The sequence below is a fragment of the Macaca nemestrina genome, chromosome 13 (assembly GCF_043159975.1).
Source record: "Macaca nemestrina isolate mMacNem1 chromosome 13, mMacNem.hap1, whole genome shotgun sequence".
NCBI classification, from domain to species: domain Eukaryota; kingdom Metazoa; phylum Chordata; class Mammalia; order Primates; family Cercopithecidae; genus Macaca; species Macaca nemestrina.
In genome coordinates, this window is record NC_092137.1 from 63294214 (window position 1) to 63322061 (window position 27848).

The 27848-nt window shown below is 46.7% G+C and overlaps 4 protein-coding genes across 26 annotated transcripts in view; 2 read left to right on the forward strand and 2 right to left on the reverse strand.

Moving 5' to 3' along the window:
• Nucleotides 1-2310, forward strand: part of LOC105465127 (EH domain binding protein 1) — a 406349-nt gene extending 404039 nt beyond the window's left edge. For all 23 annotated transcript variants that reach the window (XM_071076797.1, XM_071076793.1, XM_011713372.2 and 20 more), the window contains 2 exons: nt 892-1006; nt 1236-2310. In XM_071076797.1, the coding sequence (XP_070932898.1) occupies nt 892-1006; nt 1236-1326 (206 nt within the window). In that variant the 3' untranslated portion in view covers nt 1327-2310. The remainder of the gene's footprint in view (nt 1-891; nt 1007-1235) is intronic.
• Nucleotides 2306-5017, reverse strand: LOC139357735 (uncharacterized). The gene is made up of 4 exons (XM_071076109.1): nt 4980-5017; nt 4649-4888; nt 4230-4551; nt 2306-2470 (listed from the first exon to the last, which is right to left on the reverse strand). Exons 1-4 carry the CDS (start codon nt 5015-5017, stop codon nt 2306-2308), a joined length of 765 nt encoding a protein of 254 aa, XP_070932210.1.
• On the reverse strand, nt 3276-3978 carry LOC139357991 (uncharacterized). The gene is made up of 2 exons (XM_071077391.1): nt 3840-3978; nt 3276-3729 (listed from the first exon to the last, which is right to left on the reverse strand). Exons 1-2 carry the CDS (start codon nt 3976-3978, stop codon nt 3281-3283), a joined length of 588 nt encoding a protein of 195 aa, XP_070933492.1. The 3' UTR covers nt 3276-3280.
• A 1554-nt stretch (nt 5018-6571) lies between the features above and the next one.
• LOC105465128 (orthodenticle homeobox 1) lies at nt 6572-13730 on the forward strand. Its single transcript, XM_011713382.2, has 5 exons — nt 6572-6730; nt 7085-7153; nt 8729-8934; nt 9944-10095; nt 11402-13730. The coding sequence occupies exons 3-5, from the start codon at nt 8838-8840 to the stop codon at nt 12215-12217; spliced, it is 1065 nt and encodes a 354-aa protein (XP_011711684.1). The 5' UTR covers nt 6572-6730; nt 7085-7153; nt 8729-8837; the 3' UTR covers nt 12218-13730.
• Nucleotides 13731-27848: the final 14118 nt, after the last annotated feature.

The window sequence follows — 27848 nt, forward strand, 5'->3', positions numbered from 1 at the left end:
TTGGTCCTGTTTTTATTAAATGAAACTGCTGCTCATCTTAAGGAAATCATCAGACCAGCAAAGATTAGGAAATATATTATTGGGGTCTAAAACCTTCAAAAAAAACGCCCCCCATCCATGGAAAGAGCACTGCCCATCGGGTTTTCCAACCTTTAACATAGGGTTTCAAAAAGAAATATGTAATTTTTCCTTTGCAAAAGTGCTTTGATTTGAAACCACCCAGCAAACGTCTCCAAAAGAAAACTGGCTGTGATGCGATCGAGAGCTGCAGTGTAATATTGCAGAGCAAATTTATTTTTTACTTCAAAGAAAAATGCTAATTAGCCGATTCACTACTTTTAAAGTTATTGTGAAGCATATGGCGCCCAGTGTGAGATACATCCAACTGCTAAAATAGAGCGAAGAGGAAATTAGTGAAGAATGGGCTGTTTGGGGTGAGAGTGGGGGTGGGGGAGGAGGATAGGTTCTCAGGCAGATTCTCTAGCCTTTTCAGAATGATTTTATCGCCCATCACTGTTTCCCGCCTCCTCATTTACCCATTTCCCCCACTGCCAACCCCTGGGCCAGCCTCTTCTGGGCCTCTAGCTCCCCTCCCCCACTTTGGCTGGATTCAGGTGCGCACCTCAGGCTAGCCACCGGTTCACACCTGGTTCTAGGCAGGTTCCAACCCTGCCGCAGCCATCTCCATTCACAGGACATATTTAGGAAGTAGAGTTTTAGCGAGGAAGCCTTCACCACAACAGCCAAACTCCCCAGAAAACACTAGCTAGTGGCTCTATAATGTGGTTTGCTGAGAAATATAAGGAAACTGGAAACGGCGGGAAGGGGAGGGCGGGGGACCGGGTGTTAGGAGGCCCTGCCCGTGGGTAACTAGCCTCCCGTCTTCTGCAGACTGGCAGAAGACCGAGGCCCAGAAGCGACGCGAGCAGCTTCTGCTAGATGAGCTGGTGGCCCTGGTGAACAAGCGCGATGCGCTCGTCAGGGACCTGGATGCGCAGGAGAAGCAGTGAGTGGGCAATGGGGTCGGGTCGAGGCTGGGCCACCTGCCGAGGGGCTGAGAAGTGTGCGGAAAGTTCAATCCAGAGGTCGCGGAAGGGCCGGGGCAGCCTCCCGCTGGCCTGGTGCTCCCCATTCCCGCTGGGGATCCAAATACTGGGCGACGGGGGAGTGCTGCTCTGCCCTCCACGAAGAAAAATAATTTTGTTTCCTGTTTGTCCTGTTTGTCTGACATCCAGGGCCGAAGAAGAAGATGAGCATTTGGAGCGAACTCTGGAGCAAAACAAAGGCAAGATGGCCAAGAAAGAGGAGAAATGTGTTCTTCAGTAGCCATCAGATCAGAAAGAATCTCTCCCAACATTTTAGAGTCTTGGTTCCCAGACCAGAAAAAGTCAGACTCATTGTTGATTTAAAACTTTTAACATTTTGTTTGGCTGGATTGTACTACTTTACCTCTACTTTACCACCACCACCCTTTCCCTCCCTCCTTTCCAAATAATATACAGAACTCCAGAATAGCTTTGTTTAAGGATTTTTTGTGAGTTAACAATTTCCTTGAAATCCTGTGAAATAGATTTGCACAGACACCTTGTGAGTGATTGGTATTGGAGGTGTTCAAGAAACTGTTCAAAAAAGAACAAAAACACTTCCCTCATTATTTTATCTCATTTTTTGATGGGAGGAAAATTTGAAACATTATTCTTGTTGTTGGTAATAGCATAATGACAGTGGGAGGGGGGTACAAGGGGATAAGAAAAATGTCATGATTTTTTTCGAGTCCTGCCATTTGTAACACTTACTCTGTTACCTAAATTTCATAGTTAGATCATATCCAATCTACTTATTAAACTGTGTTCTATTTACCAGTGGAGTTTTTCTGCAGTGGTTGTGTTTCACTGTAAGGATAATGGAGTTCCTCTCCTCTGCTTTCCTCAGAGGATGGTCCTTTAACGTAGCCAGAAACAAGCCCTGTGGTTTGAAGGTGAGCTGTGAGGATGGAACTAATTGATATGCACCAGTTTACAAAGACAGTCTTATCATCCGAGAATACACCATCTTTTTCTCTGGATAATTATTTCTTACATCATGCTTGATTCCTACATTTTGTTGGGTCTCAACATTGGCTCACAAATGCTGTTAATATTTATTCTGTATTGATAAAAAGTCTGTCTTGCCACTACAAGTAAATCCCCCATTTAATATTTTCTTCTTTAGCATAGCACTGTCATTTTTGTGAAAATGGTTATGTTTATTTATTACAATACTGAGTCATATATAAATTTTCAATAAAAGCAGAAACTTTCTTACCTTAAACATGGCTGCTACTTTCTTGCAATGAAAACTTGACATTGGTTTGAATGGAAGTTTGTCTATCCATAAGACTTTTCATGTGGAAAATGGTCCTCTGGAACTTAGGGCAGGATACTGGGCTGCATTTGAAGCTGAATAAGTTTACACCATCCCAGAGGGGGCCCTGCTGACACACGAATGCGAATTGAAAAGTAATTAGTCATATTCTTAAGCAGTATAAACTATCATGTCTTTTGTAAAGTGTCATGTCTGCTAAAGATTTGAGGATATTTGTGATTCCACACCAATGAAAAAATATTAATATCTTGAATTTTCCACGTCATTACTTTGAATTGTTAGAGTTTTGAAGTCGTATTAAGGAGAGTCGTGTCTTCTGATAACCGGCAAGTCTGTAGGTACTGAAGTGAAAGGAAGAGGGTTATTGTTGGGGGGCGGGGAGAATGTGTGCAGGTATGTGTGTATGAAATGAGTGAAAGAGAAGTTTTAACAAGAAGTTCTAGGCTACAGGGGAAAAAAAAAAAAACACACACACACACACAAAAACGATTCTGTGGTACTTTCCTTCACTCCCCCACAGGGGTGTCCAAACAAAGAAAGCTTGTTCAACAAGTCCAGAAACTTAGAGAAAACAGTCCACTAGCATTTATACTTTACCGTAGATCATATGTGTGTACACACAAACAAATTTCGTTCCAAATATGCAGCCACCTCCAATTGCCAGTCTTTCAAAATGATAAAAACTTGCTACGGTAGAATTGCTTCATGATAAGGATTTCTTTTAAGTTATTGAAAAGTTATTTTAAGTAAAGGAAGTCGGTATTTGCCCTCTGTATTCGAGCAGGAGAGCAGAGAGAGCTGCTGCTCTCTGGGGAACGCTCTCAGAATCCCGTTCTAACCCCGGGAAAACTCAGCAGACAGAAATCACCCGCCCCAAGCAGCCTGGGGCCTGGGCGGCCAGCAGCACCCACCCAGTTTACGCTTGATTCGAGGAACCTTCTCTCCCGAGGGGCCTCGCCGAAAAGCAGCTCCTTTGCCCCCAAAGCCGCTCCCAATAGGCCAACTGACAACCCTTTCCTGGCCCCAGATTTGCTAGGATGGTCTGGGACCGCCGGGCGGCCCCTCTACCTGCCTCTCCAGCTTTAGCCCCAAGCCTCCCGGGGTTTCCATTTGGGCTGCTCCGTGGCGCCCGAACGCCCCTCAGCGGCGGTGGAGCGTGGACTCCGGCGCCTGGCGGGGTCGGGCCCGCGGCAAGGGCGCTGCATCCGGACATCGCTGCGTGGTGCCCAGACGCTGGCTCCTGAGAGCGGGCACGAGCCCAGCACGCCAGAGGACCTGGAAAGCCCGCGCTGCGGGAAAAGAGGCTATCGGTCCGAGGGTCGCAGAGGAGCAGGGGCGTTGGCGGCAGGCTTGCTTGGGCACAGTCTGCGGGCAGATGCAGAACTTCCGCCCCTGGCCAGATCCCTCGGCCTCAGATCCAAAGCCCTCCCCCTGTCCCAAGTGTCCTCCAGAGCCCGGCCCGGCCTGGAGGTCACCTGGATGCTGGATCCGCGTTTCCAGACCCAGCTCCCTCGCTCCTTCCCGGCCCGGGGGCCTTAAGCTGGACGGCTTCACCTCCTCCAGTGGTGTCCCCACTTCCCCTTCCCGCACCGCGGCCGATGCTGGAACGGTCATGGCTTCTGGCCCAGCGTCTCCCACCTGGACATTTGCCTAGCGACGGCCACCTCAATCCTCTGCGCCGCTTTCAAGAAACTTTCATCCCAGTCTCTCTCCCTCTCCACTCTCCTCCCTCTCCCCCTCTCCTCTTTCTTTTCTTAATCCTGGGGTTTTATGGGCTGAGCGTTAAGAAAATTCGCCTGCAATTTGGGATTAGATAAATACTCTCATTAGGAAAAAAAAAAAAAAAAATCCGTGCTACTTGATACCTCCCAACTTCCCCGAGAATGGTGGCAGCATCTGGAACCGAGAGCGCCGGACTCCCGCGAGGCGTGCCCCGGGGACCGCGCGGGCACATTCCAGCGCGCACTGCCGTCCCACCTCGCCGCGCGGGACCAGGTCAGGTGCTGAGGCTGCAGGCGAAACAGGGCCTGGTGGAGGGAGGAATGCGTAAGGTGGAGGAATGGGGAAGGGCACCCGCCCCCGCACTGGAGGGCCAACCCCCGCACACAGCGGACTGGCCCGGACTCGGGCAGCGCCGGGCTATGGACGCAGACGCCGACGATGCGCACCCCGGGACGTCCGCATGTTCTTTTCCCCAAAACTAGTGCGCTCTAGCCTGCGCCTTTCCTCGGAACCTAAGGCGAGGGTATATTTCGTTGCTTTCTTTAAACCTCAGCACGATCACAGTGGCTCCGAGCCGCGGGTGGCTGACCGCGGGCCTCGTGGGCTACTCCTGGTAGGGGCCTGCGCGACCCTAAGGTGTGTGCCCGCCTGGGTTAGCGCTGCGCTCTGCGCTGTTTCTTTTCCTCTTAAAGCTTCTTTCTCACTCACTCTCTCCCTCCTTCTCTCTCTAATTTTTTCCCATTTCTCTCGTTCTTTATTCAGCTTTCTCTCCCTTTTGTGAATGGGCCGCGGTGTCTTTGTTCTGGAGAGAAGCGCCCGTGTCGCTGACTTTTGTGAACCAGAGAAGGATCTTGTAAAACCTCCTTTTCTCCTTCGTACGCCCCAACTCCCACCCCTCCTCCCCTGCCCCTTTGATTAGATGTTCCCTCATCGTCCAAAAAAAAAAAAAAAATGTAATTTCGTTGGTCTGGCGGCCACTTTCTTTGAACATTAGCTCGCTTTCAGCTCCAACTTCAATTAGAAGGAGTTGATTTTGAGAGATCAACAAAAGAACCGACCAAAGCCTTATTAAAGGTCCTAAGAAGATCTCCCGGGTCCTTTGAGAAGCAGTTAAGGAAACAGTGTGCCCTCCATCATATTCTGTTACCGTATTTTATTCGGACTCCAAAGGAAAGTGTCGCTTGGGGGAGGGGGAAGCACTTTGATGAGCGGCGGCCGCGGCCCCTTTTCACTCAGCGGGCTCCCCCTTCCTTCTCCTCCTCCTCACCCAGCGCCCTGTCTGCTCTCCGCGCCCGACCCCGCAGCCTGGGCAGCACGGGTGCTCCCCACTGCGATGCGCCTGGAGGCTCCTTGACTCGCCCTCACACTTACTCCTGTGCAAACTTTTTACCCCGCCTGTCGGGGTGGGGGAGTGGGGGAGATTAGAAACAAGGGGTAGAAATTCCTCGAAAGGGAATAAAGTGCCTAATTTTCAGAAGGAGGTGCCATTTAAAAGATTCTCCTAGCTCAGAGTTGGAACGAAAACTCTTTTTTGCACTTTTAAAAGTCCACCCAGGCAGACGTGTTTGGGAAGTTTGTTCCACTGGGAAATGGGCTTCGCCCGTACGAACAATCCGGGGAAATCGCCTCAAGGAGGCTCCTTACGCAGCATGTGGAAAAAAGTTGAGGGCAGGGGTCTGTGGCCACATTTTCCATCAAAAAGTCCCTGTTAGAGGCAGACTAGGAAAGAGAGAGAAAGAATGAAAAAGAAACTTTCCTATCAAAATGTTTGAATTAAGAAGTAGGGTGTACATGTGAGGGCAAGAGGACGCTGGGCTCCAACGTTTCAGAAGAAGCGCTTAAGGCTTGCAAACACCCTTGGTGGGGACCGGGAACCCCGGGAGATGCCGATGAGCAGGTAAGTGGCTGTGCCCTCCCAGTGGGTGCTCTTCCCAGGCGCGAGAGTCCCGAGGCGCCGAGGAGAGATCTGCACGCCCGGAGCTGCTCCCGCGCTCTGCAAAGTAGCCTGCGCCGGCACGAGCCGCCCGCGGCGTCGGTCTCAGGTGGCGGTGCAGAGGAAGAAAACGCTGGGGCCCGCGGCGCCAGGAGAGGGGCCGAGGCCCGGGCTCCTCCAGCCCGCCGCCCCCGGGTCCTGGCGCCCACACCCGGGCGGCTGAGCCCGGTGGCGCGCAGGAGAGCGAAGGAACCGGTTCTCCAGCACCTCTCCTCGTCTCTGCCACTCCCTCCGGAGCGCCGAGAGCGCGAGAGAAGGGCGGGGGCGCCCAGGGAAGGCCTGGAGACCCGCGGCCCCCTCCGCGGCCAGGACTCGGGCTCTCCGCTCGCCTTCCTCGCCTAGCTCTGAGCCGCTTTTGCCAGCCGAGTCCCGGAGTTAGCGCGCGACCGGGGCGGGGCGGGCGGGAGGGGAGGGCGGGGTGTGGGGGGCGGGGGAGGGCGGGGGCGCGCGGAGGTAACCCCCGGCTCGCGCTGCCATTGCCCGGCTCCCTGTCACTCAGCCCGCGCGGGGCCCCCGATTGGCGGCCTAGCCCCGTTACGCACTCGCCTCGCGTTCACATACTCGGGGAGGGCAGTAGAAAGGTGATCAATCTTCATCAGGCTACATTTCCAATCACCTAAACAACCGAGCAAGACAAGCCACTCCGACAAGGTAAATCGCTTGATTTATTTAGTTTGCAAAGTGACTCTGCAGGACTTCCCAGTCCCCACTGCCTCCACGTTGCACCGGGAGTGCCGCGGTAACGCCGAGCCACCTCCCAACTCTGCCCTCGAATTCCCCCCCTTGCGGCCCCTCGGCGCGATTCCGGGCGAGGCAATGTCCTGCCTGAGAACGTGTGGGGCTTAGCAAACAAAGTGTCTGTGCAATAAAGTGAAACCCAGAGGGACACGCACAAAGCCACTGAAAAAAAAAGATAGAGGTGGGAGGAAGGAAGTTGGGAAAAGAAAGAAACCCGGGGTCCTAGACCAGCCGCCGGGGTAATTCCTGTGCCGCTCTGTTTTGCAGGTTGGCTGCCCGGCGGGTCTCTGTGAGAGATCCAGGTAGATGGTGAACGTCCCCGGCAGCTGAGGGCAGGTAAGGAGAAAGCCGCGGGACCATCCCGGACTCCGGGAGCGCGTTGGTTACCCTTACCTCCCCCTCCTCAAATGGATCCCCACTTCCCCGGTCACCAGCAGGTGGGCGGGGCTGGGGGAGCGGCCTAGCTCCCCTCTTGGTGAGCCGAGGACCCCGGGGCGCTGTCGCGGCCCGCCGCTCCCTCCCCCGCCTCCTCCGAAGTAACCAAGCTGAAGTGCTAAGTTTGGAGAAAGTCTTTGAAAACTCACGCTGCAGCTTCGCAAAGCCGTCGCAGCTTTGAGTCCCATTTTCCTTCGGCCCTAGAGCCCTGGCTGCTTCTCTTCTCGTCGCCTTCCTACAAGCTGGACTCCCTCAGCCCAGGTCTTGGATCCCAGAAGACCGGGGTGGGAACGGGGCAGGGGGGAGCTTCTTTAGCTCTAACTTCTCTCCCTGAACGTCCTAGCCCGAGTCCCTGGCCTGCTTCACAGCGATCCCGCTAAGCGGGGTGTAGCAATGGCCCCCCAGAGCCCCAGGCCCAGTTTCCAGCGCCCCTCCCTGACCCCTGAGAGTGCCGCCCCGGGTTCCCGGCAGCGGCGGGGGCGAGGCTTCCACCTCCCAGCTCGGGTCTGCGTGGGCTATGCCGCTGAGGCCTACTTCTCTGTTCTCGACCGTGTCCTGGGGCCGCGGGTTCAGCTACAAGGATGACAGCATGGGACTTGCTGCCCTCCGGCTTTGCAAATCCCCGAGACCCTTTGAGGTGCTAGGTCAGTCACCCTTCACCCCCTGCTGGGACCCTGTGGTCCGCAGCACAGACTGGACAGAGAAGGCCGGGTGCGCGCTGGCAACGAAGGACGCTGGCCGCAGCTGAGACGCTCCCGACCTCAGGCCGCGTCTTGGGGTCGCCCCCTCTACAGTGGCCTCTTCGGCGTCCCCTGGCCCTCTGCGAGGCCTGGGCCGGTTACTGCGGTTGAGGTGTGGTGGGATTTCGCGTCAGCGATCTTTCAGTGGCTGGGCACAGAGAGGTCAGCTGGAATGGTGATTGCGGGCTCTGGGGCAGGGGCGCAGCCCTGGAGACCTTTGAAGGAACCAAGTGTCCTAAGTGGACAAGAGGTTGAGGTGCGGTTAGCCCTCCACATTGCCTCACCTTGGCCCTTTGTAGTCTCTACCTTTTCAAAAACACGTGAAACAAAATGAAACAACCCCTCATGCTCCGGGAGGCCTGCCGTCCGGGCACCAAGTGAACGTTTGCTTGTGCAACATGAAGCTGGCTTCTGCCGGATTCAGAATTTTGCCTGGACTTGGGAGCTTGCACACTCCGCGGTTCTTGCTCTGACCTCCCCAGCCTGGCCTGGCTTTGACTTCTCCTTACTCCTATGGACTCCCTACCAGTGTCTTTGGCTCATTCCAACGCTGGAGCCAGACGACCCAGAAAACTTTACTTTTCAAAGCAACTGTGGTTTCTGGGCTAAGGCCTTGTGGATTCCAGTTGACCACCCTGCGCAGTTCTGTAACCTGCCTTCCCTGTCTATCCCGGGGCAAGACTTGGCAGCCAAGTGGCTCCGATTGATGGTTTCCGTGTGTCTCGTGTCTTCATAGGCCAGGCCCCCAGACGCATCAGACCCTGAAGGACTGCGGTGGGAGCCCTGCACCGCTTCTGGCCCCAGGTCCCCTGGATCCGTCGGGGCGCCTCCACCCAGCTGTTAGCATGATGTCTTACCTCAAACAACCCCCATACGGCATGAACGGGCTGGGCCTGGCTGGGCCCGCCATGGACCTCCTGCACCCATCCGTGGGCTATCCGGGTGAGCACCAGCCCTCCCGACCCTGCTTCAGCCTCTCCAATGTTGGGGCCCCCCAGACTGTTGGGTTTGAGTGCAAGCTTTGTTGCCGAGCAGGCCCAGGGAGTCAGCTATTGCAATACAGGGCCCACTGCCTGTTTACAATACAGGGCCCACTGCTGGCGCACGGGGCAGAGTCGTGGGCATGTGAGGTGGCCAGGGCTGAGAAAACGCGCAATGTGCGCCTTCCTGGCCGGGTCACCGGCAACCTTTCTCCTGTTGTGGTCCCACCACCAGCGCAGAGCTCATTTACCTGCGGATTCGCTACCCAGGGGCGGCTAGTGTTTTTCCTTTTCCCCCAACATGGAATGAGTAATCTGGACACTCGTTAGGCCCTGACAGAAAGAGCCAAACTTTCCTTATGCGAAGCGGCAGGCTGGACTGAAGGAGTATTCTTCCTTCCTAATTAAATTGTCCTCTAAATTGATGTCCTGCATCCATTTTTGCACTGCTGTAGAGGACGACCTGAGCCAAACCCGGGGTTCTTTAGCTCCGGCTCCTTTACCCCATTTATTTTCTCCGAAAGTGTTTTTCAGGTCGTGTTTCTGCCTACCTCTTCCCCACTCCCTGTCCCCTAGCCAGAGAGAGAGAGAGCGAGAGAGAGAGAGAGAGAGAGAGAGAGAGAGAGAGAGAGAGATTGTGTGTGTGTGTGTGTGTGTGTGTGTGCGCGCGCAGGGGAGGGGGAATGTGGAAGAAGGGAGATTGTAGACTTCTCTTACTTTTTTTTAACCTCTGAGAGGCATAGAGAGGGGCAGCCCTTGAATCTTGGAGACACTGGCTTCTAGTCGCACATCTGCACTTTCTCCCACCTGTGGCCTCTCAGGCTCGGCCGCCCGAGGGAGTGTCTTTTATTCCCAGTTCGGCTTTCTCTTGCGAAGGCCGAGCTCTGGGCCTGCCAGGGGCCTGCCCGAGTGCTCTATCGCTGGTCCGCGTGGCCACCAATGACCCGCGGCGCCCCCACGTGTCCCCGCAGCCACTCCACGGAAGCAGCGGCGGGAGCGCACCACCTTCACGCGTTCACAGCTGGACGTGCTCGAGGCGCTCTTCGCCAAGACTCGCTACCCTGACATCTTCATGCGGGAGGAGGTGGCGCTCAAGATCAACCTGCCGGAGTCCAGAGTCCAGGTGCGCACTCCCCGGGCTCCAGGGTCTGGGTAGGGGAGCTGAGACTGCTCGGGGAAGGTCTGGGAAGGCTCTTGAGGAGTTCTTGAAGAGACCGTCCTCTGGGGATGGGCTTACAGACTGGGCAGCCCCTCTCGGACTCCCCCTAGCGCTGGACCCCAGCCAGGAAAGGGGGCAAAAGTTAAAGGAAATGGCTTAGAGCCCTGAATTCCGCCCTTAGCCCTAGAGCGCCTTTCGTATCGGTATCGAAAGTACTTTTCAGAATTGCGGGAGGACTAGGGAGGCTCCCGAATGTAAAGCGCCCTGCAGGCCTGACACTTGCCCCTGCTTCTTTGCCTGCCTCAGGACTTGGCAGTTTCCCTCAGAGGCCTGAATTCTGCCTCTGCCCTTGTCTTCCCCCCCTGGAATCCTAGAAATGGAAGAGCGGAGATTGGCCGGAGCCTGGTGCTCTGCCTGTGTCTCATTAGACGCTTCCTCTGCTTACAGAGGATGCCAAGTGCAAAATCCTGCTGCCGGCTTTCTTATTTCTGTTTTTGAGATGAAAGGGTTCCGATGATAATGTTCGGATTCTAACTCAGAACTCTCCTCAAGAGCCATTTGTTTCCCCTCCTTTACTGGAAGGCTTGAGAAAGGGGACCAGGAATGCAGTGCCATGTGCTGGGGCTTTCCCAGAAGAGTAACCATTCCATGTGGTTCCCCACCTGGAGCCAAAAGTCCAACGAAATCTCACCCAGGCTTCCTTCCCGAGTCCCTCAAGTTAGCCTCTGGCCTTGCTCCTACCCCCACCCAAATACTCGCCGTGCCCAGTTCTGGCCTCCGGGAGCTGCTCAGTGAAACCGCTCTGGCCCTGGACTTGGTGACTGCTCCACACTCTTCGGCCCTGTACCTCTCCGCTGTTGCCTGAGCTCTGTTAGTAGAAAACCGGGCCTCCAAACACACAGGGGGCCTCCAAACACACAGGGAAGCAGCCAACAGCAGCAATTTAGAGATGGCAGAACTTCTGGCTCGACAGACTGAAATATTCCGCCCTAGGGCAGAGTTGCGGTAGAGGTGGGGAGGTGCGCATCCCTGCTCTGGAGCCAGCTGAGGAGGGACTTTGAGCAGAAGGATGGGGGAGGGTGGAGGAGCTGGGAACCGAGGTAGGGGGCAGGGTCTGGCCAGGCCAGAGACAGGAAGGGGCGGAGGCCTCGGTGGGAAAGGGTTCCGATATTCTGATATTCTGGGCGGGGAGTTGGGTTCAAGGGGCGGGGGAGCAACAAGCTCCCCTAGTTTCCCTTGACCCACTCTCCCCCCATCCGGCCCACGGCAGGTCTGGTTCAAGAACCGCCGCGCCAAATGCCGCCAGCAGCAGCAGAGCGGGAGCGGAACCAAGAGCCGCCCAGCCAAGAAGAAGTCCTCTCCAGTACGGGAGAGCTCGGGCTCCGAAAGCAGTGGCCAATTCACGCCGCCAGCTGTGTCCAGCTCTGCCTCGTCCTCTAGCTCAGCGTCCAGCTCTTCCGCCAACCCAGCGGCTGCCGCGGCTGCGGGACTAGGTGGGAACCCGGTGGCCGCCGCGTCGTCACTGAGTACACCGGCTGCTTCATCTATCTGGAGCCCGGCCTCCATCTCGCCAGGCTCAGCGCCCGCGTCCGTGTCAGTGCCGGAGCCACTGGCCGCGCCTAGCAACGCCTCGTGTATGCAGCGCTCGGTAGCTGCAGGCGCCGCCACCGCAGCAGCCTCTTACCCCATGTCTTACGGCCAGGGCGGCAGCTACGGCCAAGGCTACCCTACGCCCTCCTCTTCCTACTTTGGCGGCGTGGACTGCGGCTCATACCTAGCACCCATGCACTCACATCACCACCCGCACCAGCTCAGCCCCATGGCACCCTCCTCCATGGCGGGCCACCATCACCATCACCCACATGCGCACCACCCGTTGAGCCAATCCTCAGGCCACCATCACCACCATCACCACCACCACCACCAAGGCTACGGTGGCTCCGGGCTTGCCTTCAACTCTGCCGACTGCTTGGATTACAAGGAGCCTGGCGCCGCTGCTGCTTCCTCTGCCTGGAAACTCAACTTCAACTCTGCCGACTGTCTGGACTATAAGGACCAAGCCTCATGGCGGTTCCAGGTCTTGTGAGCCCAGGAATGAGAGAGGAGAAGAAACGCAACTACCTGCGCCCTCCGTGGTCCCCATCCTGTTGCTGTTGCTGCTGCTGCACCGCCCGCCTTTGCCTCGACTTCTCCAAAACTGAATTTTCACCCCCCAAAAGATGTCCATTGCCTGCACTGCCGCCCCCATTTTTGTGCCACTTGCTTGGGGGGATGTGCAAACCCGCCCTACCCCTTGGATGGGGGGACCGGTGCTTCGGCTTGGCCTACACATTCTATACAGGAGAGATGTATTCTCTCCCCCCTTCAGCCCCTACTAAACTCCTAAGTCTCCCCTTCCAACCTTTCTGGACAGCTATTAAGCACTTGCAGCCTTCGGAGGCTCTTCGCTCTGATCCGCTGTTTGAGCCCAACACTAATTTATTCTTTCTGGACACTGGAGTCACTAACTGGCGTGTTTCTGCCCATTGGAGCACCCACACACTACTCCAAATCAAAACCACTAAGAGTTCCTCCCGCGCAGACTGCCGCCCCTTCAGCTGCCCTCGATTTTGCTCCACGCCTGCGGGCCAGAGCCTCTCGGCGTTTCTTCCGCCCCAGCTGAGCGCGCTGGGGCGCGCCAGGGCTAGGCCCGCCGGAGGAGCGCGCCCCCAGCCTTCCGCGCACAGAGCCGCATCCCGCCCCGCCCTGCGCTGGACTGGTTCAAGCTTCCGCCTCGGCGGGAATGCTGTACATAGTCAGGTCCGTTCCAGGGACCACTTAAACTTTTTAGTTGCTGTTGGTTGGTTGAACTGAACATATCTTGTCTTAGCACCCAGGAAACAGAACTTTAAGAGATATACAGCACATATATATATACATATATATATACACATATATAAAAAACAAAAGCAAAAAATATTTTCCCTCTGTCCATTCCCCTTCAGCTCTTCCTCAATCAATGGCGCTTTTTCTTTTTCAGTTGTTGCAAAGCTGCCCTGCCCTCTTCACATCTTCTCCCTCTGTGTATTTATTGAAGAGAACCGCTTGGTTTTAGGAAGCTGGGCACGGGGTATCAGAAGTGTGGAGGAAACAGACAAGTTAGGGTACAGAGGTGGGGGCTGGGCAGGGGCGCAGGGCTGAACCCCTCATCCGGTCTAAGCACAGGGGCGCAATTCCAGTTTACAAACCTAAAACAAGAAAACCAAAACCAGGGAACAAAAAACAAAACAAAACCCGTAAAAGTACAGCATTAGGGAAAAACAGACAAACCCAGGCCCCAAAACCAGTTCCAACTCCTCTGTCGGCTTCTCTCTTTCAACACCCTTGTTTTGTCTAGTGAGTTTTTAGTGCACCTTCATTCTCCGAAATCTGCGGAGAGCCCGCGCGCCTGTGTATCAATTTTGGCTTTGGCCGCTTCGTCCAGTAGGTGGGAAAGTAATTTGTAAATTTGATTTGTCTGATGTGAAGATCACAAATTACTTGTTGAAATGTAAGGCAGTCCCCCTCCTCCTCTTTATCTACATTAATTCCCGAAAATAAATGCAAATTAATGAACGGCTCGTCAGTGTTGCTCTTCTGATTCCAGCCTCAGGTCTTGGTCTCCGGGGGCTAAAAGCGAGGGAAACTCCGTGTTAATAACCCGCGTGTTAATGACCTGCGTGAAGCTGGAGGCCAAAGGATGAGGCGGGAGGACCTGGCAAGAGGAGCCCCCAGAAACTTTCGCTTAGGGAGTGTCTCCCCCACCCCCACCACGCCCCTCCGCGTCAGCCTGGCCTCTTCCCCTAGGCGTTTTGACCCCGCATCCCCCCTCGCCATCCAGGACAGAGACAGGTGTCAGGACTCAATTCCCGAAGCAATTCCTTTCTCTTCAGAGGCAGGAGCCTGGCACTGATTTCTTCACCCTAATTGCCTGCACCAGAAAGAAGAGGGGGAGGGGAAGAGGGTCGGGAGGCGGGAAAGGATAGCTCTGTAATGCTCTCAGAGCTGAGCCAAAAAGGAAAAGAAAGCAAAACGACAAAAAACCGATCCGTGTCCTGCATGTTGGCAGCAGACAACCTTCCTTGCTGCTGAGCTGTCCCGGGTGGCTTCACCGCGGCTGGGGAATCAGAGTCATTCCTTCCACGTGCTAAGATGTCCCTCTAAGCCCTCAGCTCCTGCCAGAAGTAGCCAAATTACCTTTCTTCGTATCGTAAAGTTCTTTTAAAACATACAAACTCATAACCTGGAAAAGTCGACAAGGACGCGTTTCACTCTGACTTGCATCTGGGGGTCAGGAAGGACAGTTCCATCTCCCTCTGAGGGAAGACGGGGGTGGGGGGAAATCCTCCCCCAGAAAATGCAGAGCCTGGAACTGTCCAGACTCTGTTTGGCCTGAAACCTCCTGGGTGTAAGGCCATGAATCTGCTCAACTTGCCCACGGGCGGGAAGGAAACAAGGAAACAACGAAAAGTTTCCTGCGAAGTGACCAACATCCCCTATTTTTTAAAAATTCCGTGTGAGACCTGAGAACACACCGTGGGGCGGGGTTCGGAGAATGACCCCTCCCGCGCCCCGCGCCCCGCGCCCAGCGGGGTCGCAGGGCTGCGAGCCCGGCTGTAGGAAAGCTTTTTCGGCCGCGTCCTCCCTCCGGATTCGGTAGGCCATGCTCGGGCGCGCCCTTCCCACGCCAACAAACCATCTTCCCCGACTCAGCAGAGGCCCACAGGGGGCGCAGCCGCGGCCCCTCCGCCCTTGGCCCAGCGGCGCCGCCCTGGCGCGCCGGGCCTGAAGGCAGGGCCGGCCCGCGCCCGCGCAGGTCTCCCTTAGGCGGCGCCTTGGGTGAAATGAGGGGCCAAGCCTGACCTGCTGGGGTGCCCCGTGGCACCTCTGGTGCGGACCCTGCATGTGCCGGGGAGAGTTGGCGGGCGGCCAGGACGAGGAGGCTTCCAGCTTGCGCCGCACTGGCCTGGGCACCCGGGCTTCAGGGCCTTTTGGGCGCTCCCCTCAAGTGACCCTGCCTGTAGCGGCCCCAGGGCCGCTTTGGCTCAAGCAGCAGCTGCCAATGCCGCTCGAGGCCCGCGGCTCCCTGAGGCGAGCTCTGTGGGGCCCAGCAGTCCTCTTGGCTGCTAAATGGAACGAAACCAGGAGACCCGGCTTTGCACTCGTTTGGACAACTGTGTGGCCTCCGGAGCAAGGTGCCCAGATCTTTGGGCCTCAGTTTCGTCGCAGTTGTTATTTGACTCCACTCGGCCTGGGACGTGTCGGAGCTTCACACTTTAGGTCGTGGCTGCGGGCGGGAAGGGCAGATGCGACCCCGTGGGCCGGCCCCTCGGGGGTGTCTAGAAGCTTCGGCACCTGGATACTAAGGCGGGAGGGGGCTGGCGGCCAGGCACACCGAGGCCCGGCCGGAGTTCCCGCCGGGGGAACGAGGCTTCGAAAAGAGGCACGTGCTTCTCCCAGGGCCTCCCGGCAGGTGCTGAAACCCCACGGCGCTGAGTGGAAACCGGAAGTGAGAAGGTGCCCTGGGCCTGCCGGGCCGCGGCGCCACCTCAGGCTGCCGGGACGCTGGAGCGTGAGGGATTGGGGTGAGTGCGCCGCCGGGCCGGGGGCGGCGGGGGACGGCGGGAGGTGGCCAGGCCTGGCAGGGTGAGGGCGCTGGCGTTGGCCGAGAGTCCCTGGGCAGCGGCGGCGGGAACGCGGAAGGTCCCCCCCCAACCCCACCCTCGGCCGGCCACCTGTTGACAGGCAGGTTCTCTGAGAACCGACTTCAGCTCGCCCTTCTGTCCAGGAAGTTTGTTCGGTTTGGGTTTGGGTGTTCCTGACTCAATTGGAGCGACTAGAATTGAAGCAACTTAACGAGATTTAGCAACCTGCGAAAATTTAGCAACGTTCAGACGTCAACAGTTTTCTTTCTTTGAGTGGTCAACGAAATCTTGACGTTTTCTACTCATACCTTGTATTCTCTGTTTATACTGTAGGGGCAAAAAAGGCTACTCTTAGACGAACGTGGGTGAAGTGCTTTAAGGGTAAGGGATGGGTCGTATTTATGATTTTAAAGATTGTTTTTAATCTTAAAACTCTCTCAAGGGCACTGCTTTAATTTGCTGAAGTTCTGAACAGATTCGGTGAAGTGACCTCGTTTGTTGAGCCTTTCTGTAATTTTTTATACCAGTTATTGAGTATAGATAGAGACAGTGTTTCTCTAATTCATTAGTGGTTTTTGTTTTTTTGTGTTTTTTTTGTTTTGTTTTGTTTTAGAAAAAAATCTTAAAGCTACAGGGCATTAAACGTAAGGGGGAATCTGAGAAGAAAAACAGGTAAAAACCTTAAGACGCTGTATGTCAGCAAATTCATTTCTGCTAAATTACAGAGACCAAAAACCGGAGTGGTTTCATTTCTTGTATCAAAAGAAAATTACTAGTTTTTAATGTATTTTGTGCAAAATAGCAATTTCCACAGCTAAATTGTGATTTTTTTTCAATTGTGAAAATATAAATTCACTACTCGCTCTGGCAGAATTCATTAATGTTAATGATGTCATTAGTGCCTGATGACAAGCCCTAAGGTTTTCTTTAGAGGTACAGAAATAAAATCTGATATATAAATGTTGTTATTATATACATTATTGGTAAAGAGAATCTGTATCATTACTATTCAAGACCAAAAAATCACTTGGCTTCTGATGCGGAATTAATTTAAGAACAGCAACAAGATATTTTTATAAAATTCCCTAATTAAAAACAGAATAAGTTCTCAACAAGTTATTCTATATTTTTCACAGTTTCTCTCCCTTCCCCCATACATTTTCATGTTTAAAATGAAAATGAAAAAACCCTCAAGAAATATTTATATTAAACAATACTTGAATTAAAACCCACCACATTTTAAATGAATACTAAATAATAACAATATCTTGCCTATTTGACAAGAAAGCATCTTCATTATCTTAAGGAAAGAATCTGTTTTAAATAAATGTTTGGGTGTCTGGACTGTACTTTTTTGAAAACCAGAATCTTTTTTGGCTGTGTTTAGTAGATGGTTCCTGAGAAAGCAATTATGCCTCTTAATTATCCTGTTGATATTTACTGATATCTGAAAAAATAATTGAATTTTTGTGTGTGTGGAGGAGGGGAACATACCATTTTGATCTGATGATTCTTTAATCATGTTTTAAAACGAGTTGTATTTTACTTAAAACACAGGTGCAGTTCCTCAAAAGTTTTAAAAATCAAAAATATTTGTGAAAAAATCCAGTAATTTAGGTGAAATGGCAGTTACATGATACAGCCAGAATTGACACTGCTTTTAAATATATCTAGTTTTTTTCTTAGGAAAAAAAATAGAGCAAAGAAATGTATGGTGTGCTTGAAACTAAAATGCATATCACTCTAATTTATGAAATTGTACACTTTTGTTTCTAAAACTATTACTTGAAAGATAGGGATATGCTTAAAATATGTTGGAGTTCTTTCTAACCAAATAGGACTTAGGCTCCATTTAATCAATGATGGTCCATCAGAATTCAAACATTGGAAATCTATGGTGTTTCTAAAAATTGTGCCTCTTTTACCTCCTTTGAATCTTCTACTTGGTGACTAATATAACTAAAGGGACAAAATTGCATTCCTTTCCAATGGTCACAAATACTTTTTTACAAAGGTTAATCTTTGCTAAACAGATTATGAAAGCTATTTTAGAAATTCTTTTAAAGTGGATTGTAAATTAGGATTTAAGGAACTTGAGTCAAAAATTTTTCAGGATTGGAGTATAAATAGATCATAACTAATCTTTACACTCGGGGTAAAAAATAAAATGTAAGAATAAATGATCTCTGATTCAGCTTCTAAAGAGTGTATAAAACATTTGGTGTCTAAAGAATGTATAAACATTTTCAGTATACAAATATTCTCATGTATGTTCAGAGCTCTAAATGCTTGTAAGCTACATCATCTGTCATAGCTATTTCAATAGGAATCATATTTTATTTTTAAAATTTATTTTTAAAATTTTGCTGTGAAATATACAAAAGAAATTAAAAAGAGATTTATACACTGCAAGGAATAAAATATACATGGAGTAACAAGTTTTTAACAAATACTTTGAAAAGTAGATTTGTAGTTGGTTACAATATCAATGTTTAAATTTGATGTTGCATAAAATATATCTATTCATGTTTGGGGCATTTGTTAAATCTTTTAGAGTAGTTACTGTTACTACATAGGGACACTTTTTAAGGGAGAAAAGCACTTTAAATCGTAAGATACAAAAAATCTGTAGGCCTTTGTAAATTCACAGGGTTTCTTTCTTGGGTGGAAGAGATGTGCTTTATGTCTATTTGTATTTTTAATGAAAGAGCACCCAGATAATCTACCTTCTTGTTTCTCAAGCATGTGAATATTTGACCTCATCCAGAGCTGTTGCTTCAAATCTTGATTTCATTGCTGGTGTTTCATTGCTCAAATTCATGTTTCTAGCCCAGACTTCTCTGTTAGACTTTGGATACCATACCTGTACATGAACTAAATAGAGGCTATTGAATTTAAGCCCTTAGGGAAGTTAATGATATGATGTCTGGGACTTGCTTCAAAATAGTCAAGGAAGAGAGAGAGTAGGTCAAAAATAGAAGAAATAAGATGAGCCTTGAGTTGATAATTTTTGAAACTGAGGGAGAATACTAAGACTTTATTATACTATGCTTTTGTAGATTTAAATTTTTTTCTTTACTGTGAATAAAAGATATTTATTAGTTTGTCAAAAGTAGTCTTTGTAGTAGATTGAAAAAATTGCACTTCCCATGCTTTGGTGTTTGTACAATATTATTCACATATATTGTTTTCTTTAATTTGCCCGAGTCTTGTGAAGTTGGCAGTGGTAAAGTGAGACTAAGTGGTTTGGTTACTTATTCAATATTGCATTATTGGTAGGTAGCAGATCTTGGTACTCAGTCTTCAGATTCCATTCTCATTTGCTCTAAGAGGTATCTAAATTTTTAAGTGTATTAACAAACATTAATTTTAAAATACATAATCATATCATTTGAGAATCTGATTGCCAGATTAATATTAATAAAAGATGCTTCATCTAAATTCAAGTTGTAAAAATTTGAGTTTTGGTCATTGAAAATTATTTATTGGGATGTCCTTACTTTTCTGTTTCTGGGCATCACTTAAATTTCATTTTAATGAATTTTCTGAGAGACATTAACATTAATTGAGGAGACTAGTGTGATACCAAGTCTCATCTTTCTATTTTCCCCATTAATTCCTTATTAATTTTAATTTCTTACTGATTTTCATTTCTAAGTAATTTAAAAATTTCTTATTAGTGGGTTCACATTTATGAGTGGTGTTTTCTGTTCTTGAGTGAATCTTCTTTGCTCAGAACATTGCTACATTATAGGAGTTCTAATCCAGAGAATAAGTTTAAACCAGATATAGAGTTGGGATTAGATTAATGGCTCTGTATTTGAGGCTTATGTGTAAGCAAACATTCAGGTCTTTTTTTCCCCCCTAACTACACTAACTTGGAAACATCTATTTTTGAGTTTTGAAGCTTGTAGCTTGATTTTTAAAATCTCGCTAATGGAAAATCCTTGTCTTTTTGGGTAAATTTTATTTTTCAGAGCTAAGTCTGGACATTAAGAAATGAGTTAACAAGTTGGGTAGCAGAGATCATATCCCTATAGGTCTCCTTTATTGAAAAGCAAAGAGCAGAAGTCTTGTTTGAGTTGTACCTTTATTCTTCAGGTTTTTTTAAACCCTTATTTCATGATTCTATTCATGCTGATAACTTCTTCAGTCTTCCCCTTACTTGATGTGAAAAATAAATGTTGTCTATTCATGTTTATTATGTATAGAGAAAATACATAGCACCTATTTTCTCCCTGTATTTTCTCAAGTTGAGGCATAAACTTTATTGTCTACTCAGCTCAGCACCTGATAATCCTGCATACCTTTTATTTGAACTTTTTATTAGGAACTGAGATTTTTCTTTACCCTGAGATTGTATTCCAATTAATAAGTCAGCTAAACCTTTTATCCTGAGAGAGATTAGAAATCAGCAGGGTTCCTAGAGCTAAGAGAAACCTAAGAGGTTGGACTAAGTTTTCCTGTACTCTCAGCCCTTGGCACAGTGCCAGACACAAGGTAGGACTCAGCAGTGCTTATTGAGTGAATTAAAGAGTGAAGTCCAGTCATCAGCCATGAAACAGATTTATATGTAATTCTTCTCAGATACAGAATTGCCTTTGTTTCTTTCTGATTTTTAAAGTTAGTTTTGAATGGATTTGATAGCATCCTTTCTTAAACTCTTTTGATCATCCTTAGAAATAAGGCTATTTTGGTTCTCACTATCACATCTCTTTCAAAATTTATTTCATTAAAATTTTATGTTGTAAAATTATTTAAAAGTTTATAAAATTTATATGTACATTTCATCAAATGGTTATCAACTTAACACCATGTAATCACTACCCCCACGTCAAGAAATAGAATATTATTGGGACCACATAATTTTTTAGGTTATTCTTTACCCATCATAATCTCTTCTGTCTCGCCAGAGGTAACTGCTATTCTGTTGCTCATGTTACTGACACTCTTTTACTTATCGTGAGGTTATGTCCCGATAAACCCATAGTAAGTTAAAAATATCATAAGTTTATTGACTAGAGTCAAATTAAAAAAAAGAAAATATTATAAGTTGAAAACACATTTAATACATCTAACCTACCAAACATCATAGCTTAGCCTAAGCTACCTTAAATGTGCTAAAAGCATTTATATTAAGCTACAGTTGTGCAAAATAACGTAACAGAAAGCCTATTTTATAATAAACTGTTGAATATCTCATACAATTTATTGAGAACTGTACTAAAAGTGAAAACCCGAATGAATACACAGGAACTTAACATATGGTTTCTACTGAATGTATATTGCTTTTGCACCATCATAAAATTGAAAAATCCTAAATTGAACCATTGTAAGTTGGGAACGGTCTATAATTTTTTCTTGCATTTCTTTTCTATCTTAACCACCTCTATATATATTCCTAAATAATTATAGATCTATTTAGCCAGTTTTGAATTTTATAAGAATAAAATTATATTGTATTATCTTTGTAACTATTTTCACTTAACATTGTAATGTTTATAATTATGTGTCTGTAGCTTGTTCGTTTTTATTGCTGTATGTTGTATAATATTACATAGTGTGAATATACCAAAATTTATCTGTTTTACTGTTGATAGGTGTTTGGGTTGATTCCAGTTTGGGACAGTTATAATGATGCCACTCTGAACATTCTTTTATGCATATCCTGATGCATATAAGAATGCAGGTCTCTAGGATATGTTCTAGGAGTAAAGTTTCTGAGCCATAAGACATGTATATATTGACTAAATACTGGCATAATTTCCAAATTGGTTGTGTTAGTTCATGTTCTCAAATAGTGAATGAGAATTCTAATTGCTCCATATCTTTGCCAGAGTTTAGTATTGTTAGACTTTAAAAATTTTGTCTCTCTGTTGGGTGTGTAGTAATATCTCGTTGTGGTTTTAATTTGTATTTTCTTGATTACTGATGAGATTGAGCCCCTTTTCATATGTTTGTTGTCTATTTTTATTTCTTCTTTTGCAGAGTGCCTATTCTTCTTATATTTGCCTTTGTCTTTTTTTTGTCTATTAGATTGTCTGCCTTTTCTCTAATTTGTAAGAGCTCCGTGTATGTTCTGCATATTAGTCCTTTGTCAGTTATATGTGTTGCAGATATTTTCCCCACTTTGTGGATTGCACTTTCACTCTTAGCTGAATTTGTTAAATTTTTTTCTTTCTGATTGGTGCTTTTTATACGTCTTGTTTAGGGAGTCCTTTCTTACCTCATGATTATGAAAACATTTCTCTATATTTTCTTATAAAATATTTCTTTTAAAAGTTTTGCCTTAAATATTTTTCATCTTACTTTTGTGTGTGTGAAGTATTTGGCAATGGTTCCTCCTGTTCCTTTTTGAAACTTCATCTGCTCACATGACTGCAAATATCATCTTTATGTTGCTAAAACTCTGTATTTTTTGGTATTGACTACATTCCTTAGCTGAGACCCTTATTTTCAGCTGCCTCCTGGATCTCTCCACTTGAATCCAATCAATAACACAACGAATTTGGAAAATATCTGCTACACTGAGCTCATTTTTAAAATTTTTGCTTTCTGTTTAGATTAAATCATCATGTAAGCCAAAGTACATCGTGGAATCTTTGAGATTTTTCCGCTTTCCTTCCCCATCCAAATAGCCATCATGTCCAGGTGATGCTACTTTTGAAATACATCTCAAATCCATTCTTCTTTTCCTTCTCTCCAGTTCCACAATTACTGCTCAGAGTTCCACATAGTCTATACAATAGCTTCCTAATTGGTTTTCCTGGCTTCCTTCTATCCCCCTTCTTTAGTCAGTCATTCACACTGCCACAGAGTTTTCTTTCTAAGACAAATCACACCTCTTTCCTGCTTTTATGGCATTTCATTCCCTTCATTATAACAAAAAGTTTAAACTTCCACATGGCTTCTACCATTACTCTGTGGGAATCTCATGTTTTAGCCACACCAGGCTACTTATTGTTTCCCAAAGAAGCTGTGTACTTTCATTATGCCTTTTTTCATGTTATTCCGTCTGCTTGGAGTAGTCTTCCTTCTACCTCTTCCCACTGGGAAAATCCTATTCCTTCCACCACCATTCCCAGACAGAATTAATCATTCCTGCCTCTGGGCTTCCCATAACACTTTGTTCATATCTTTATTGCAGTACTTATCATACCGCTTTATAGTTGTTAGTTTATGTACCAGTCTGTCATGCTATAGATTTTGAGGTCTTTTAGTACAGAGAATATGTTTTGGTAATATTTTTATTCTTAGCACCTAGCAGTGCCTGATACATAATAGTACTAAAACATATTTGAATTAAATTTAAAAATTTTGCTAATCTTTAAAAAGAAAATGGAAATATATACATTGACTAAAGGTCATGAGTAGAGAAAAATGTTGGTGAAAGAGTACAATATCAATATTTCTAAACTGCTTTAGAAAAGATTCATATCCATTACCTATTCTGAAGTTGATTAAAGCTGTTGTGTTTTGCTGTACCATAATCTCAGCTTAATTAGTTATCTGGTCTGTTTTATGTGGGTGGGTTGTAGTTAAAAAGATTACAGCATATTGTTCTGGCTTAATGCTAATGAAAGGGCAAAAATAATCTTAAAAGAACAAATAAAATAGACTGAACTCTCCCTATTTTTAAAAGGATGTTTGTTTCAAACAGACTTAGAACACAAAGTTAATTAAAAATTAGTTTTTAAAAAGTAATAAATTTGCAACACTGCTGGAGAAATGTGTTTTTTTTTTTCAGAGAACACATTAATGAACATAGTCTATCCTATTACAAGTGTTATGATACTGATGAATATATTTGTTTTGACAGTGCTTGCTAACTTCTAGTCTGGAAGGTGCTGGAATTAGGTACTCCTTGGGTTTAATCATAATGGTAATAGGTTAACAGTTTCTACATGTGATAACTTTGCAGACTTCCACAAAATATAAAACCTCTGGTGACTAGAGTCCAAATATTTACTTAAGGCTCACACAGCACATACAAAACAATTGAATTGTAGTTAGACAATTTTTTACAGTTCATCTGGAGGAAGCAGGGTTAGTAGCGTTTGATAACACTATCTTTCTCTCTTTTCATGTTAGCTTATTTGTCATATGCACAAGAGTATTCTGAATATAAAATGTTCTTAATAGAGAAAATTTAAGAGAAAATTGATTTTTCATTAAGATATTGTACATTATTTATATTTGGAATTTGGATTGAAGTAGATCTTTAAAGAAACTTGAAAAAGTTTGTCTTCTATGTCTGCAGATCAGTATCTTCTGATAATAATTATATAGATTTTGAAATAAATCAGCCCCAATCATAAAAGCAACTTTTAGATAAACATAGCCAACTGAATAACGTGTTCATTTTTACTCTCTCATGAAAACACAGTAAAATAAAAGTCAAGGAATAAAAAAGGCATAAATTCCGTAATGACAAAGGGAACATGAGAGGCTTGACATCAACAGAATTTTGGAAGCTGGATTGTTAGTGGGTGAGTCGTAACTAACTTAGTAAAGAACCCCTGACTGGGCAGCTACTTTCCACCTGCCACACCTGGCTAGCTGGGACAGCAAATATTAGCCAGTGGCTGTGCAGATACTGGTGGTTCCAGGCAATGGTCAGCGTGAAATTAGGGGGGACCAGAACTATCTTGAGATGATTTCATTGTAACACATGTGTCTACATTTTTGAGCCTACAAATAACTGAACATTATAGATGCAGTATGCTATGTAAGCATATGTTATGAATTATGTTTGATTATGGGAGTAGGATGATGGTATCTAAGGAAGAACCTCAGTGGCTCTGTTAATTCAGCAAGAGTAACTGTGGAACCATAACATCTGGACCTGCACTGTCCATTATGGTAGCCATTAGCCACATATGGCTTTGGAGCACTTGAAATGTAGCTAGTCTGAATTGAGATGCAATGTAAGTATACAACTCTTCCTAGTTTTCAAGGACTTAGTATATGTAAAAAAAGAGTGTGACATCTCATTAACTTTTATATTAATTGCTTTTGAAAAAATATGTTGATATACTGGTTAAATCAAATATATTACTAAAAATAATTTCACTAGTTTCTCTTTACTTTTCTGATGTAGATTTTAGAACATTTTAAATTATGTATGTGGCTCCTGTTATTTCTCTTTAATTCACCTCTAAATAGAGATATTAATACCTAAGATGGCTGGTGTGGTTCTCTGGTCTGTCTCTTACAGGGACAGAAAGAACTCTAAATGGGGACCCCATCCATACTCTGTAGTACATCTGAGTATAACTGAAAGTGCTACAAATATGTACTTTTGGCAAACTACAAAACTAATAACATTGTGAGTTGCGAGTCTCTTAACTAAATAAAAAACGTAATTGCCTACAGTTCTCAATAGACCTCTTGCTAAAATTGTTAATTTTCTTGAATGTTACCCACCTGTCAATGCCTCTCTAGCACAATTCCTCCCTTGAATCTATGTAACTTACTTTTTATACCTGATTATTGAATGCCAAAAGAGAAAACCTCACAGCTGAGCTGGCAGGATTCCATAGAGGCATTGTTGCCAACCTGGCCTTGGATTCTTAAGCTTTTTAACAATCTTTCCAATGTTGCTGTGTTTTTCTAATCATTTGTCTCTTTTTTTGAGACAGGGTTTCACTCTGTCACCTGGGCTGGAGTGCAGTGGCACAACCATGGCCCACTGTAGCCTTGACCTTGTGAACTCAAGCAGTCCACCCACCTAAGCCCCCCAAGTAGCGGGGACTACAGGCTCATGTCACCATGCCTAGCTAATTAAAAAAAATTATGTGGAAACAAGATCTCACTATGTTTCCCAGGCTGGTCTTGAACTCCTGAGTTCAAGTGATCCTCCTACCTTGGCATCCCAAAGTGCTGGGATTACAGGTGTAAGCCACCTTGTGCAGCCTCTAGTCATCTCTTTAACCTAGTCTTCATGGTGGCCATTAAAACCCCCTTTATTCTTCTCAAACCCTCTATCCTTTTTCTTAGCAGATGACCTTACTTCCTACTTTATTGAGGAAACACTGTAGAAGGCATCAGAGAGGAATTCCCTTGTCTTTCAGCTACCATACCTGCAATCTTACCTCTACTCATGTATTAGGGTTCTCTAGAGGGACAGAACTAAAGGAATATATATATATATATATATATTCATATATGAGTTTATTAAGTATGAACTTAACACGATCACAAGGTCCCACAATAAGCCGTCTGCAGGCTGAGGAGCCAGGATAGTCAGTCCAAGTTCCAAAACTGAAGAACTTGGAGTCCAATATTCGAGGGCAGGAAACATCTAGCACAGGAGAAGGATGTAGCCTGGGAGGCTAGGCCAGTCTCTCTTTTCACATTTTTCTCCCTGATTATATACTAGCCATACTGGCAGCTGATTAGATTGTGCCCACCCAGATTAAGAGTGGGTCTACCTTTCCCAGCCCACTGACTCAAATGTTAATCTCATTTTGCAACACCTTCACAGACACACCCAGGTCAATACTTTGTATCCTTCAATCCAATCAAGTTGACACTCAGTATTAACCATCACAGCTCATAACCATTCCTTTACTTCTGTCAAATGTTAGGCACAGTGATTCTCTTCTGTCTGAAGCTAATCTCTGATTCTGTATTCTTGCTCTTGTCTCTTAAGCTTCCTCAGAGGCTTCTTTTGGCATCTTCAGTTTCTTTCTCCCTCCTTATTGGCTTTATCCCAACAGAACTTAAAGATGTGGTGACTTCTGCCATCTTTAAAAATCCTCTCTTGATCCTTTGTCCTCCTATACTTACTACTAGGTCTTCTTCTAACAGCTGAGCTTCTTGAAGAAATTGCCTCCTTACTATTTCTATGTCATCCTCTTCTGTTTACATCTTAATTCACTGTAGTAAAGCTTCTCCCCAAGACTGCTTTTGCCAAAGTCAATAATTATATGTCTAAGATCCAAGGGGACAATTTTTAGTCTTAATCATATTTGACTCCTCAATACCATTTGATATTAGTAGTCATTTTATCTTCTATGAAATACCTTTTCCCCCCGGGTTTTGGGATTCTCTATTCTTGCAGTTTTTTTTTTTTTCTTCTTAGTCTGCTTTGTGACTACTCCTTTTCTGCTTACCCATTAAATATTGTTTTTCCTCAAGACCCCTTCCCTGGGCTGTCTTCTCAGTTTACATACCCTCTATGGGTAATTCATCTACTCCCATGTTTTCAGTTGCTCTGCATATGTGTTTTCAGTCTTAATCTCTGACCCAGTTTCTATCTGTGTGATGCACATACAACGGTACCTATGCTACCACATCTGCTCCTTGTACTTTATCCTCTATCTCAGTGAATAACAACTCTATGAACCCCTGACCACAAGAAGGAAACCAGAAAGTTATCTACATTCCATCCACCTTGGTCCTTCTTCAATTTCCATCGTCAGTTACTCAACAAATTCGGTTCATTTTATCACTTAATTAAGTAGAACTTAATTCTACTTACCTGTCGATATTCCAAATACAAAATGCTTCTATAATCTCTCGCCTAGTCTGTTCCAATAACCTCCTTACTCGTTATGCTTTCCTCAATCCTGATCCTATACATAAAACCTGTGGTAGTTAGTTTCCAAAGATGGCCCCCAATGAATCACATCTTCCAGGATTCCCTCCCATATTGAATCTGAGCTGACCTTGTCACTTACTCTAAGTAATATGGTAGAAAGGATGCTGTGCCATTTCCAGGCCTCTGCCATACAGCAAAAGTTGAATGCTTGATAGCTTTAATTTTCACACCTAAAGTGCCTAATAGTAAGTCTCCAGCTCCCCTGCTGGAGGACTAGAAAGTGGAAAGAGTGTGCCTGAAACTAGATGGAGGAAGAGAAGGGCTCAGGCATCCCAGTATTCCAAGTGAATCTAGCTTTCTAGATGTCCCTGACAAGATGCCATATGTGTGAGAGAGCCATCTTTGATGTTCCACATCTGTAAAACCCCCAGATGACTTCAGCCCCAGGCAGCAGCATGTGGAGTTATGAAACTGTCTAACTGAGCCTGATCAATCCACAGAATAATGAC

What these genes read in the sequence shown, in the direction of transcription:
- LOC105465128 (XM_011713382.2), top strand. Translation starts at nt 8,838, where the DNA reads ATGATGTCTTACCTCAAACAACCCCCATACGGCATGAACGGGCTGGGC. An exon ending in CCCATCCGTGGGCTATCCGG is followed by an intron (nt 8,935 to 9,943) that starts GTGAGCACCAGC and finishes GTGTCCCCGCAG; the next exon opens with CCACTCCACGGAAGCAGCGG. An exon ending in TGCCGGAGTCCAGAGTCCAG is followed by an intron (nt 10,096 to 11,401) that starts GTGCGCACTCCC and finishes GGCCCACGGCAG; the next exon opens with GTCTGGTTCAAGAACCGCCG.
- LOC139357735 (XM_071076109.1), bottom strand. Translation starts at nt 5,017, where the DNA reads ATGAGGGAACATCTAATCAAAGGGGCAGGGGAGGAGGG. An exon ending in ACCCGCGGCTCGGAGCCACT is followed by an intron (nt 4,552 to 4,648) that starts GTGATCGTGCTG and finishes TTTGGGGAAAAG; the next exon opens with AACATGCGGACGTCCCGGGG. An exon ending in ATTCTCGGGGAAGTTGGGAG is followed by an intron (nt 2,471 to 4,229) that starts GTATCAAGTAGC and finishes GTGTGTCAGCAG; the next exon opens with GGCCCCCTCTGGGATGGTGT.
- LOC139357991 (XM_071077391.1), bottom strand. Translation starts at nt 3,978, where the DNA reads ATGACCGTTCCAGCATCGGCCGCGGTGCGGGAAGGGGAAGTGGGGACA. An exon ending in AACGCGGATCCAGCATCCAG is followed by an intron (nt 3,730 to 3,839) that starts GTGACCTCCAGG and finishes ATCTGCCCGCAG; the next exon opens with ACTGTGCCCAAGCAAGCCTG.